The sequence below is a fragment of the Sciurus vulgaris genome (genome assembly GCF_902686455.1).
Source record: "Sciurus vulgaris genome assembly, chromosome: 3".
Classification (NCBI taxonomy): Eukaryota; Metazoa; Chordata; class Mammalia; order Rodentia; family Sciuridae; genus Sciurus; species Sciurus vulgaris.
The window spans coordinates 77,336,397-77,351,510 of record NC_136463.1 but is presented as its reverse complement, the minus strand read 5'-3'; the positions used below and the strand labels follow the sequence as shown (position 1 = coordinate 77,351,510).

Sequence of the window (15,114 nt, the reverse complement as noted above, 5' to 3'; positions counted from 1 at the left end):
TTATTGGCCACCTCTGGTCAATAAATAATTTGCTTCCATCCTCCAAATACAGAAATCCAGACCAAGAGAGAGAAACAAAGAGGCATATTGGTAAATTGTGGTGAGAATGGCTATTCAAATTGACAGTATTTTAATGTTACAGCTTTAGGATCCAAATGTATGCACTTCCTAAACATTATATTCTTACTCAAAAATATTTATAGGGATTTACTGGATAATTATAATTACAATGTTAGAGTTAATTATTAACTGAACATTTTCTACATGCTAAGCACTTTTGGTGGTTCATGATTATTCTCATTCATCATGATCCCCTTGGCAGGAGGAAGAAAGGCAAGTATCATCATCTTTATATTCCAAAGAGGAAGGGAGGGATACTGAAGCAGAGGAGGGATTTCATTTGCCTAAATTTACCAGGCTAGTCAATACAGCAATCAATGTACAAGCAGGGTGATGGTATCACCCAGGTGACCTTCTCTTTCTTCTCCATGTGGCTTACATGCTCATTGACTTTCACACCCTCAGTTACTTTGTTTCTTCACTTTAAAAATGAAAGGATATTGGCAGCTTGGATAAATATTTAGGAGAGAATATGTCTTTGCCTCCCCAGGTAATACTGTGGGACCTGAATACTCATGCTTCCTTATCATGGCCACTATCTCAACTGTCTTACCTGCCTGATACTATTTTTGCAAAGACCAAATAAAGAAGGTATTTATACATCTTACATATTTAAGGAATGATAATGACAATCTCATCAATATGATCTTCCAGAATGCACAGTCTTGCTTTAACTCCCCTATGTGATTCAGGCAAATGAGATAATTATTGCTCAGATATTTTCCAAAGTTGCCTAGTTCCAACCTAGACTTCAGTCCTAATTTAAGATTGTCTTCCACTTATTTAAAATTCTATCTGATAGATAATTATTGAGTGACTGCATGTTGGTCTTCACTGTGAAAGTCAATGAAGACAGGATGATGAATGACACAGGGTCTTCTCTCAAAGGGAAGTCACTAGGTTGACATCATCTTCCAAATGAATGTTCATCATTGGGTTGGTCCTCCTGGTAGAAGGAGTACAAGACATGAAAGATCTCAAAAGGACAAAGGAGTTCTATTGTTTGGAGACACCTCTGAAAGTATTTAATCCTGAATGGTGAGTAAGAGTTGGTAGGTTGGCGATAGAATGGAAGAAACAGAGGGCTGTCAAATATGGAGGGTCCCAGTGCTGGAACCCAGCATGCCCCAAATCTGCCAATAAATTGTCAAATCTCAGCACAGATTGAGAAATTAGGAGTGTTAGAAGATGAAATAACCAAGAGTCTGGTCACAGTAAAACCTAGAAACTGAAACTACCAACCTCAGATCAATGTAATTTTTCATTACCCTAAATATAGAACTCATTGCTCACCTGTCTTTGGACAATTAAGAAAACTTCACCTTATAATGTCTTATGACTTGCCATCTGATTATAAACAAAAACATATGTATATATGGTGCTCAGTCTCATGACAATACTTGTTTCATTCATTTAAAGATAGATGAGGAACTTTATGATTTGACAGTTGTTTAAATATGTGACCATTTATCACTTCTGTTTTGCTGAAATTAAAGATTTGTTAATTTTAGAAACGGATTTGGGAACTTCCCAGTTCTCTGGAATAACAAAACAGAACATCAATGAAACCAGAAATCTTGAAAAAATCCTTCAATTATATCTCCCTTCCAGTTCACCAGGTCGTGATTATTCTCAAAATATAGCTAGATTTTCTTACCTTCTTTCCATTCATTTTTTGAGTTCAGCCTTTATTACATATTCTTTATTATTTCTATATCTACTGATTGGCTTTTCTTCCCAGTCTTTCACCCTCATTACCCTGCTGCCTTTATTCACACTCCCCGCCCCCCCATATACCCCCCTGCAATCCATTCTTTGCAGTGAAACAAGACCCAAATTTCCTAAAAAAAAAAAAAAAAAAAAAATTGATGTGTACCTCTTGCATGGAGTAATGTTTTCCTACTTTTTAAAGCTTAGTATCTAAAATTTAAAACATTGTGAATTATTTAAATATGTCTACATTTTAAAATATATATATGGGCTACAAAGATGGCCCTACCCTGCCTCATCTTCTGTAATGCTACAAGTTAGCCAGGCTTCCTTTTCTCCTTAAGAATCACCAGACTAGATATCGTATAGCAAGAAGTTCAGAATACTGTGCTTAAGTGATTGCTTGTTGTACACAAGAAAAAAACAATATGGTAACTCTTGGAATTGTGCTCTGTTCATCTTGGAGTATAAATGATGCCTAAGCAGAATAAAGAATTATTCTATGAATTTTAAAATGATGATAAATTGTTAAAACCATGCAGCTGGACAAACTTTAAAAAGATACGGTAGCGGTTACAAGGAACATCATTTTTCAAAAATAATGTCTGCAGTTGGAGATGTTGTGCCTAAATATAAGACAGAAAACATTATTTTTAAAAATGAAGGAAACTAATGTATATCCAATTGTGTTTCAATCACTTGCATATTTTATATGAATTGTCTCTTATTGTCCTCATGGAAATCTCATAAATAGTTTTTATTCCCAATTCCCAATATACACAGAGAAAATTGGGACTAAATAGCTTCTCAAAGGATATATAATTATTTAATGCACAGTAGAGATCTGCATTCAGAATGACCTGGATTCTAGTGTCTGGGCTCTTTAAAAGTACACTAGAGTCCCCAGCACACACAGGCACACATACATGATGTGAGGATCACTTCTCTGTCTTTGGCCTGCTATTGTTTTCTCATCTACAAAGACCAATAAATATCAATGTTTGTTCAAACTTTCAGTACGTGTTTATCACATCCACTCCTAAATGACTGGCATTGTCATCACTGATTATGCTAGCAGCCAGGTGGCCAGCCCTCTATTCCACCCTGTCTTTTTAACCAGTCATTTTCATCAATTTCAATGAACAGATTGTGACACGTACAGATTTCAACGATTCTTTTAGGGATACTATGCCTAGATCCATGTAAGATGAAGAGGATTTTATGACTGTATGGATTGATTGAGCTGCACTTTAAGATCATGGTTTCCTGAGTAACCAAGATTTTTAGTGTAATTTAGAACCACTCAATGAAGGATCATGATTAGCTATTGGAAGTTTAGTCTGTTGTATTCAGAAAAAGAATAGATATCTACAGAGAAAGACACAGTTATAGAAGAAAAATTCTCAACTCTGATGATGACTGAATTGAAAGAAACACTATCTTTAAAATTCTTCCACTGTCTCTTTTCCTTCCTTCACATTAATATTCCACACATAATCATTTGAACTATTCACTTTTTAAAGGGAAAAGAAATCATCTCTACCCATAAACTTTTAGAACTTTTTATCTTTTATATTTTTCCCATTTTCCCAATCTTATCATTCATATCCCATCCATTCATTTATTTAGCTTGTTTAAAATTGCAAAAAATTTTAACCCTGATCTGGCACAGTATTTCTCGATGCTGTGTGTGTGTGTGTGTGTGAGTGTGTGTTATGCAGTGTTGATAGGTGAGAATGAGGAAGAGAGAACAGAAGCAGAGTTGAATTTAGGAAACAACTTTTAAGAAGGTAAATTTCTATGTTATTTTTCAAAGACTTGTTTTTCTTATCAGATATCTCTAAAATGCTCCAAAGTAATCTAGAAACTACTCTCAGCTTCTCATATTCCAGAATTTTCTAATTCTTTTCATCTATGAATTTCACCAGTTCTACCCCCTAATACAAAAGTTTTCATGTTCTCTAGCTAATCTAGTTAAACTAGTAAGGACCATTCATAACCTTATGGTTTTAATAACTTTGTCATGTTTGAGTTTAGATGCCATCAGTACCATGCTTTTGGAGGCATGATCCTCAGCCTTCTCAGCAGCAGACCCCTGACTCCTGACCTCAGTGCTTTGGACTTTTCTCTTTGGTCAAGGTGTGATGCCATCAACAAGGCTTTGACCTGTCCTAGCAGGGACTCAGCAAGTGCAAACATCCCCTCTTTACTCTTTCATTCTCATGGTGTCACCTCTGGAGGCCAAACTTAAGGTTTGCATGCCTTTTTTTCCAGGAAACACATTGAAAGCAGTTTTCTAAAAGGAAAGGTCTCAGATAGCTTGCTGTCCACCTGAGAAGGCTACAGCAAAAATCATAATATATGTGAAAAACCTAAATGAGAATCAAATTGTTAGAAAGAACAAAAATGTGAGCCTAAATTTGTGAGAGCTTTCTAAAGAAAAAGATGCGAATAAACCTGATAGGACCTGAGTCTTTTATTTAACAAAGATTTATTGAACATGTGAAGTACCACATACTAAGTCCTTGGTGGCAGGGGGGAATCCAAATTCAGCATGACCTTTCTTATTCCCCACATAATCAGCACATTTTGTGTCTCACATATGAGGGATTCAAGAAACATTTTTTAATTGAGTTAGTCAGTGATAAATTATATTTAAAGATAGAAACAGGAAACAACTAAACAAAACAGTGTGATCAGAACAAGATACCCTTACCTGAAAATCAAAACAAAACAAAGCAAAAAATCAATGGCAGTATGGGAAAAAAGAAATGGGTGGGGAGTCTTTAATACAAGAGGGAAAGGTTATTTGAGAGCCAGTGAGTTTGAGCTAACTCTTGGATCCATGGACAAATGTTCCTCACAATTGAAGAGAAGAGCAATATTCACACAAAGTAGTCAGTTCAACAGGAGACTGTTCTTGCCAGTCTGTGACAAAGGCCTATCATTGTGGAGATCTGGAACAGGTTTTGAGATAAGCAATATGCAGAGTCACACAGACTTTGGTTCAAATTCCAGTTTCAATGCTGATTGGCCTGTGACTAGACATAGGAATGCATCTGAGCCTTCGGCCACACAATATGGATGATGGTCTCCCTTGTGCTGTTGCTTCAGGAACTGCTGACCACCTAGATAAAGAGCTGCACCAGGAGCTTGTCAGGATGCTTATTGAGTTTAAGCACAATGTAACCCTAGGAAGTCACTTAAAAGGGAAGGTTAGTTACTCCAGATCAGATAATTCCTAAAAAATGGAATAGAATTTCATTGACTGCTTGAAAAGAATTCCAGAACCCTCTTGTTAATTTGAAGATAGGACTTTTTCTCTTCCGAATGTTTCCATAAGCCTCACACTGTATGGAAACTGAGGGAAACTCTGACACACCTACGATGTGCTTAATTAAAGTATGCTAAGGGAATAACTGAACAGTAATTGCTGTCATTTTATAGTTGAGGGATCTAAAGTACAGAGAGGTAAAATGAGACATATTTACAGTGCAGGCAGAGGGGGTCCAGGACCCTTGGATTCCTGTCCAAATGTTATTTACATGTTATTGTCACAAACACAGGCGTTTTGTTGTTGTTTTGTGCGGGGATTGAATCCAATCACTTATGCATGGTAAGCACAAGTTCTACCACTAAACTAGATGCTTAACCTCTTCTTTATTAAAAAACATAGATGCTTGGTTTCTTGAGCTCAGTTCTGTTTTTGCCATTCTATCTTAGCATGGCAAAAAGTCTCACCATGAGTATCCAACAGATGGTAAAAAAGCAAGTGTTGTAAAGATTTGGGGAGGAAGATCAGTATAGAAATGATCTGACCTTCTTTTCATGACTTATTGTAGAGAGCTATTGTTTTCTGGCCTGCTCATTATGAAGCAATTTATCTTTTGAAGTTTCATTGTGGAAAAGGGGGACTGGGTCATATTCAAGTGTGATATTGTATTATTTATTTTTGTTGTTTGCTAAGTGAAATTATAGGTAGCAAGGGGGAAAATAAATGGATCTAAAAGCATGAGTTATCACTTCTAAGCACCATCGTAGGAACTCAACAAAATGCATGCTTTATGTCTTTTAAACAAAGTAGGCCATTAAGTGTGCAATGCTAAGAGGAATTTTATCTTACCTATAAATACAAGTGAATCTTTTAAGCTCCAAATCCCCATATACAGACAATTTACTGTGGTAATCAAGACAGTACACACAATTTCACTTCAGCACCGTCTGTAACTCAATTGGTATTTTAATAATAATGAATAAAAATATATGCTGGCAACAAAAAATGTTACTTAAAGTGGAATCATTTTAAAGAGTCAATAATAATTTCTAGGAAGCTGTGTAAATATCGTAATTACCCAGATTTCTTTTTTGTGTGTGCCTTTATCTTTTAATTAATGTGAAAGAAGACCTCTAGCATTGAACTGTATACATATATTAAAGAACAAATTATCCCCACTTCTTCAGATTGGAATACTAAAGTGCTTAAGTATCCATGCAAATATTCATATGCAATCACAATAAGTCTCATTTATTTTTCTATTCTTACCTTTTTATTTTTTTTCCATAGTGCTTCCTTTTTTATCTGTTTGCCTTTGAGAAAAGAGGGACTTAGGAGAATGTAATGAAGAAAGACGTAAGGAACACATAAAGATTCAGGTATTTTAGAAGGTGACAGAGTATCCTTTGTCAAGTTTTACTTGTGGTCCAGGAAATGAGACAATGGCTTTCCCTTCACAGAAAACAAAATTAAAAAAAAGTCACCTAATAAAACAATTTTTCTGAAGAGTAATATAACTAATGGTTACCTGCCTTATGAAAGGGAGGCAGGTAACTGACCCTGTGGTCACCAGGAGATAGTGAGTGAACTTGAGTTTTGGTTTACATTGTATAACCCTGGACCAGAGTCCTATCCCTAAACCTGATCCCCTCATTTGTGAAACAAACAATTAGATTTAACAAATGTAGATGTGACTTCTGGTCCTGATATTCTTTTATTCTATGATTACAAGGCTAGATTATTTGCAAATAACACTTGAGTTGCATAAATGGCTACTGAACTGAAAAAGTCGAAGTGCCTCAATCTCAGCCACAGGTATGAGTATTTATCTGCACAAGAACAGTGTGCAGCAGGCAGGGGCCTTTTTGTTATAAGGAAAACTACTGAAGATGGCACTGCAGTTATTTTCTGAAGAAAAAAATGGAGAATCATAAATCACATTTGAATCAAGATTTGCATTTCGAAAATTGCCTTTTAATTTCATCTAAATGTTGGGAGAAAAGGCCCATGAAGAAGATTTTTGAGAACTCATTTTGAAAATATTCACTTACACCAATGAATCCATGATTTCTTGGAAAATCCCTTTTTTCTTGAAAGCAATTCTTTTTTTTCTTTTTTAAAATTTTTTTTCTACAGACTGCATTTTGATTCATTGTACACAAATGGGGTACACATTTTCATTTCTACGGTTGTGCCCGATGTGGATTCATACATTCATGTAATCACACATGTACATAGGGTAATGATGTTTGTCTCATTCCACCATTTTTCAAACTCCCAAGAAACCAAAGGCTGAGAGTTTACTTGAAAGCAATTCTTCAGAAAATATTTAATGTCTATTCTAAGTGGTCCCACTGGAAGTGGGCAAGAGGGAAACCTGATGTTTAGTCCCTGAATATCAGGTTCAACCCCTTGGACTACAGTTTCTTCACATTTTCAACTTTCTCTCTAAATACAGATAAACACATACACACACTTCTGGAGGAGAGGGTGATGGATTTAGCGTGGTACAGACTCACTGTCAGAAGCCTGAGATGCTAGTGGAACCTGAAACTGAATAATAACATAGATTTGCTTATTGGAAACATGCAGGAGTGGTGGAGCAGATGGTATTTCCTTTCCTTCCTTCCCTGCCATGTGTTCTGTGTGATGTTGGGCCAACCTCCAGGAGGCCGCTGATCCATGAGAGGAGAATGGCTCTGTGATCCTTTGCCCTCTCATTTCCCTCTGCTTCTTCTCCTGCTCATCTGGATCATTGTATGCCTTTAGTGCAAAAGAGCTATCTGTGACCCCAATTCTCAGAGAGGTTTCATGGCAGAAAATTGAGATTCCAGAAATAAGATTGTTAAAATAGTTGTTCTCAATTGCAGCAAGATATTATCAGCATTTTATATACCACTTTCTATTCTCATTTTGGGCTTCATACTTTACAAGAATTTTTTTCCTCATCTATTCTAATTCCATCTTTAAAATGAGTCTCTGAATGGATATGGTAGAGATGATTCTTTATTTTACAGACAATGAAAATAAAGTTGAATTCACTTGAATAAATTATATTGTGTCACCAAGTCAAAATCTAGGAATCAGGATCTCCTAGTTCTAGACCCCTGGATAGTTCCCACTAACCCAGGTTATGCCAAATCATAAAACAAAATAAAATAAAACCTAATTATTGTTTTCACATATATTGGGTCATTTCTCTTCTGCTGTAAGAACAGTAATGCTGTCTAAAATCATACCCACTTTTAGATTTAGGATGCTTATATTGTAAACTCTTAAGTACCAATGACCAAGTGTACTTTGAGAAGAGTCATGTTCTAGTCTCTTTTAGGTGAGGTTATTAGTTTAGTTCACTTGGCATAGAGATGGGAGAGGACTACTCTGCTGTAGATAGAGAGCTAGATCATCTTTCTTCCTTTCTAATTTGAAAGATTTCCACTCATCATATTTAAAGCAACGAGTTAAAGTTCAGGTAGGTTCTCGCAAAGTCACTGTTGAAATGCATAGGGTGTATGCTAAGGTCTTTCCCTCAGCATAGATTGAGTTTAATGAATTTACTCATTTCTGAAATGGAACCATCGATCCCAGATGTTGAGACTCAGTGCAATCTGTTTTCAAAGGAGAAAGCATGGAAGTTTTGCCATGAGACCATTCAGCCTCAGAAGCTGAGTCCACCCTAAGGCCTGTGCCTTGTGAAGGAGGGTAGGGCAGAGGGCTAGAGAAGAAGGCAAAGATCACTGACCTGAAAATTTAGACAGTGAGTACCAATTTTAGTAGCTGGGCTCCATTCTTAGTGAAAATTTCCTAAACTTCTCCATCACTTTATTTGTTCACATCTTTATAGTTCTCTCAAAGACCCATGAGCTCTATAAGATTTGAAAGTTTTTTACTCAACTATGTCCCTAATATTTCCCTGAGGATAAACACAATATCAGATCTTATAGATATTTGCACTGAATTAAATTTAACTGATCATGTCACATATTTCTAATATTCCATGGGCACTCTAATAGTTGATATTTTCATCCAAGGACAACTATAATATGAGGAGAAAAATTATACTCTAGGATTGTTTCTTGAGTGATGTGTGACTTGAGTTCACTTGAAATTTCTACAGAAGTATAGTCTATTCTGCTGCAATAAACATGCATTTATAAACACAACTGATTAATTATTCAATTAAATATCTCATAAGAAAAGCCTTAAGGTAAAATAGGGTTAAGAGCACAATACTCTGAAGTCATCAATGACACATAGAAAGACTATAATGACCTAATGAAATGATAGCACAATTGTATGCATATTAAACATTTAAGAAATACAAAAATGCTCTAATAAATATGTTTCTTTGACTTTAAAAGATTCACAGTTTTCTTGTTGAAGAAGGACTTTAGAAATTGCAAAGTTATAGAAATGTGTTTTTTGCAATGGGATGATAGGGATAACTGCAGAGGTCAATGGAGGGAGCCCATAACACAGCTGCAAATTTCAAATGCTGTGTTGATATTTCATAACTCTGTGTATGTGTGTGTGTACATGTGTGTGTACGTGTGTGTGTGTGTGTGTGTGCACGCACGTGCTTGGAATATCCATGAAAGATTCATTTTTCTGTATTTATCTGATGTGTCTTGATGATAAGAGTTGTAAGCAGATGCAAGATCCACATTATGTTGAAATCATTTCCTAATATATAAAGAAATTTAAAATGTTGTCTTTCCAAGCAAGTACTTTGAGGTGAGCAAACATCATCTATCATCTACATCTTATACCAGAGTGAAGCAGTCACATGCTTTGCTTTCTGTTCAGAGTGACCATAACTACAGAGGTGTCAATGTGGTGACCTCTATGTTCTTCCTTCAGTGAGGATCTGGTGCTGTCTTATGTTTGTCAAATATCTCAAAATATTTTTCGAACATTTCTGTTTGGAGAGAACTCAGAATACACTTTGCCAGTTGATTTTTTAGCACTCTTAACAAACAAGAGTCTAATTCTTTTTTTTAAATTCATTTTCCCGCAATTAGGTGAAATGTAGCTCTCCAAGAATTTGCTGGAAAATCAAGCATGAGCCAATGTAAATGCTATTTAAAAATATATCAAGCTTTCTAAGAAGTTTACCTTCAAACTAAATAGCACTTTTTGATTTCGTTTTGAATGAGGTATGTCTAGGATTCATGGAGTCATTTCTCAATGTTCTACAGGATCAATTTTGTACATAATGGATTAAAAAAAAAAACAGGAAAAGAACATTGGTACTGTGAGGCTGATGAATGATTGATTGATCCTTTCTTCTATTTCTTCTTTCCTTCATCTTTCACCATACCACTCTCTTTTCACAAACTTTTCTTCAGGATCTATGATGTGATAGATTCTTTGCTAGGCAATCACAAAGAATATTGCCTAGTGGAAGATACAAACAAATAAATGGATTATTATATAAGATTAAGATGATCTATTGTTCCAGCCAGTTTTGTGCTGCTAAAGCAAAATACGTGAGATTAGGTCATTTATAATGAATAGACATTTATTTGTTTACTTTTCTGGACACTGGAAAGTCATGTATAAAGTTTCTAGCATTTAACAAGAGCTACTTACTGTGTGATCATATGGTAGAAGGCAAGAGTGTAGGAGATCATATTCCAGAAAGCCCTTTTATTAAGGCATAGAAATCACCTATGAGAATGGAGTCTTCCTAGTTTAATCATCTTTTAAAGGTTCCTCCTGTTTACACTGCTAGAATGGAAATTAAATCCCAATACGTGTTTTGAAAAGCACAGCGTTCTAACCGAAGAATCAATATGCTACATGTAAAAGACAGGATGCTCTATATGAAAATTGGATAGTCATGGCATTTGTGTCAACCTAGAGGGACATATCTATGGAGTCAGGACCATGTCTAAGCCTGTGGCCTCACCTGTCTAATATTTGGATTTTATCAAACATGAAGGCTTAGAAAACATTCTATCTGGGGTTGGGGAGATAACTCAGTTGGTAGAGTGTTTGCCTTGCAAGCCTAAGGCCCTGGGTTCAATTTCCAGCACCATAAAAAATTTTTAAAAAGTAAAAAAAAAAAAAAAAGAAAAGAAAAAGAAAACATCCTATAACATTTAGAGATGCCTGAAGTGATAACTATTGAAGTGAATATCAAATTCAAGACTGTAAAAAATGCTTTATGGAATATAAATGAGCCATTACGATAAGTAACTTATTTTCCAGTGACATTCACAGAGAGTAAGCTATTCAAAACAATCTTATTCCTCTAGATACAATTACTATAGAAGAACTTGGGGACCAAAGATGGGAGAATAAATATTATTTACCCCTATAATAGTCTCCCTTCTCATTGAATAAGAGCAGTAAATTGATGCTTTGCTCAAATGGTCAATTAAAGGAAAGGATGGGTAGCTGGGCTTTTAAGCCAGACATACCTAGGCAGATGTGACCCTCCTAAGTGAGTCTTGTGACTATAGACAACCTACATGACACCTCTGAACATCATTTTCATCTGTGAAAGGAAATTATACCTATCCTTCATACCTGTTGTGAGAATTAGATGCATTAACACAAGAAAGCAATGATGCCTGACTTTATGCAGAGGAAGTGATTAATAAAAGATGGTGGTTAATGTCATGATTGGCCTCTTCATGGACTACTTCTTATTAATGCAATCTAATCTATTTTTCTCTCTCTTTCTCCTTTAGACAACTGTGATGACCCATTAGCATCCCTGCTGTCTCCAATGGCTTTTTCCAGCTCCTCAGACCTCACTGGTTCTCCCAGCCCAGCTCAGCTCAACTGGAGAGTTGGTAGGTAGAAGGAGAAAAATCCCAAAGTCAAGTGCTAAATAAGAACACCATGAACACATGAGAAAAAGTGATCTTTTTGTATACTGGATTCATGTCCAAAGGCAGTGTTCAGAAGATGTGGAAGAAGAAGGGTTAAAATCTAATCTAGCCATACTTCCCATCACATAATGGACATCCAGAGTATGCTGACCCATGTTCCTCCAAACCACAGAATTCCTTTTATTATTATGAGGTTTTTGTGAAAATTACTTTTAAAAAGAACTCGCTTTATTTTATACTTTGTGTATCTAACATAAACAGCTATAATAACATGTCATTACAATACAAAGTTTATAGAATAATGAAGTTTATTAAAAATCTTCAACTTTAATTTTACTATAAAATAAATTGTTCTGTCTTTAAGAATATTCAAAATATCAACTCAAAGTAAGAACACAAATAATCTATAATCTTACTAGCAGGAGATAACTGTGGATAAGTACCTAGTATGTAACTTTACAAGTGCCAGTAAAAGTCAGGGTAGACACCTGGAACTGGTAGTCTCTGGTGGAAAATACCCTTAACAAATATGATATTAAATGTCTAGACGTATATGCTTTAATTATATGTGGGTGTTGAGTTTTATAATGTATATGAGAGATATAAAGATAGAAAAAGTGATATTTGAATTACTTCAGTTTTAAAAATTAATTATCTGATAATATAGGAATAACTGATTAATATTATAAGCTTTCTCGTAGGTGGAGAAAAATTATGCAACTTCAATAGACTATCTGATATTTTAATTTATATTGATTTTTCTTGAGTATTGTTTCATCAATATGTTAAGACCAACTCCATTAGTAAATTTTTCATTGTTGAACCATCCTTGCATCCTGGCATATGTTTTAATAGGTTATTGTGTAATTTTTAAGTGTGTATTTTTAAGTGCTGAAAGATTTAATTTGTGAAAACATTTGTTTATAATTTTGATCTCCATCAAGTGAGATAGATTTATAGTTGTTTCCATGTTTACTGTTTATTTTGTACTGCATTTCACAAGTTTTCTATTATAATGGGACCAGTAATTTAAAAGTCATAATTTATTTGATAAAGTCATTTAGGAATACATTCTTCCATATTTGAACACTCAAAAATATTTTTTTAAAAATTGCTTATGTACTGACCATGTATAGCCTTTCTTTTCTTGTCATTATTCCCTAAACAGTGTAGGATAACAACAATTTACCTGGCACATACAACATACTAGGTATTGTAAGAAATAAAAGAGACAATTTAAGGTATATGGGAAAATGCATATTGATTATATGCAAAGACACTACAGCATTTTATACCATGGACTTGAGCATTCATGAAATTTAGTACCTGAGGAAAACTGTGGAACCTAACCCCTGTGGATTCCAAGGGATGACCTAATTATTCTAAAAGCAAAAGAATAGCCAATTGTAGATATAGCAGAAAAAATATTAATAGAATTTTGTAATAATACTTATCTTTGCTGATTATTCTGTGCTGCACATTTTATGAATAATTTTGCCTAAATAATGATATAGGTAACAAAGTTGTTTTAGAATAAGCAATGTGATCTTTTACTTTCAAGTGGGGCACCTGAGACTGTGAGAAGTTGCATGATTTGCCCCAAATCACACAGCTAGAAAAGTAAATGCTTGTTTTCAAACCTAATTAATCTGAATCTAAGTCTCATTTTCACAATCACTACATTAGCAAATTGATTCACAAGTACAGGTTAAAGAGGGTGAAGTAGAAAAAGGAAAGTGTTAGAAATTAATAGACTACAGTTCAGACTATAATACTTAAAATTACAAGTTACTTTGAGTTTCTCCAAGTCATTTACCTGCTGTTGACCTCAGCTTTTTATCTGTGAAATAGCCTCAGAAGGCCTGTTTTGCAGCATTAAGTATAGAAAGAGACAAGACTTGTATAACCAAAAGATCTTCCCCACTGTAGGATAAAGAACTGGGAGTGGATCAAGGAGGCCCACTGTTCATTCAGGAAGAAACACAGGAAGGGAGATTAACAGTTTCCAACAGGGCTTGCTGGAATAGTTTGTCTCAATTCCATTCAACCTATGGGCATTTCCTGGGAAATGTAGGTCCTGGTCATAGGCAAATCCTTCCTTATTAGACAGGTAGTGACTAGGAGCAGGTGTCTCTTTCCAATAGATAATAGTCCTGCTCTACTACATTGGGAGTCTGGGTGCCTTAGTCTAAGGTCACTGTGAGTGTGTGTAGAGGGCAATTCCAATTCTCTCAGCTCTCTTAACATCCAAATCCAGAAAGTTGAGCAGAAGATGCAGTCATAGTGACGGGATCCATTGGCCTGGACCTCATCCTCCAACACCAAATCCCCTTCCTCCACTGGGGCCTAAACTTGCCCACAGAGGAGAATAAACTCAGATTCTAGTGGGTATTAGATCATTGTTTCTCATCCCAGGGGTGCACATTTGAATCATCTGAAGAACTTTACAGGGAACAATGCCTGAGTCTATCTTGAATCATCTGAAGAACTTTACAGGGAGCAATGCCTGAGTCTATCTCCTGAATATCTGAGTTAACTGGGATGAGATTCAAATGAAGTTATCAATCAAGTGAATAAATAAATGCTTTCTGAGTGATTCTAGAACACAATAAGGGTTGCAAACCACTACATTGCATGAATTCATGGGTAATACATCCTTCCATGATTACTGAGCACCTTCTGTTTGTTAGGCACCATGCAAAAGCTCTGACAGAGAGTTGGCAAAATAGACAAAGACACTATCTGTAAAGAGCTGACATGGATAATGCAGACAATAATCAAAAACTGTGATACTAATTAATACCTAACATGTCACTAATGATAATAATGTAAAAATGATATTATAACTTTGTTTTATATGAATTCTATACATGGATATATATATGTATAAAATAAACAATATATATGCTATCCAGTGTGTTTTTAGCAGGGCATGCATATATAAAGATTCAAATAAAAACAAATAGTTGAATATATATAAAGTAAGAGTCATAGGACTGGGTGTAGATAAATGCACATGCACACATGTAGCAGGAGATATTTATGTATATGGTTGTCTCTCAGTATCCATGAGGGATTGGCTTCAGGACCCCAGTGCATACCAAAAAGTATGGATACTCATGTCTCTTAGATAAAACGGTGTAGATTTTCATGTAATCTGTGTGCACA

The 15,114-nt window shown here is 35.3% G+C and overlaps 1 protein-coding gene across 1 annotated transcript in view; it reads left to right on the top strand.

Annotated features, from left to right (window-relative positions):
- CNTNAP5 (contactin associated protein family member 5) overlaps positions 1 to 15,114 on the top strand; it is an 861,232-nt gene that overhangs the window by 170,897 nt on the left and 675,221 nt on the right. The window contains exon 2 of the mRNA XM_079133610.1: positions 11,803 to 11,907. Coding sequence (XP_078989736.1) covers positions 11,803 to 11,907 — 105 coding nt within the window. The remainder of the gene's footprint in view (positions 1 to 11,802; positions 11,908 to 15,114) is intronic.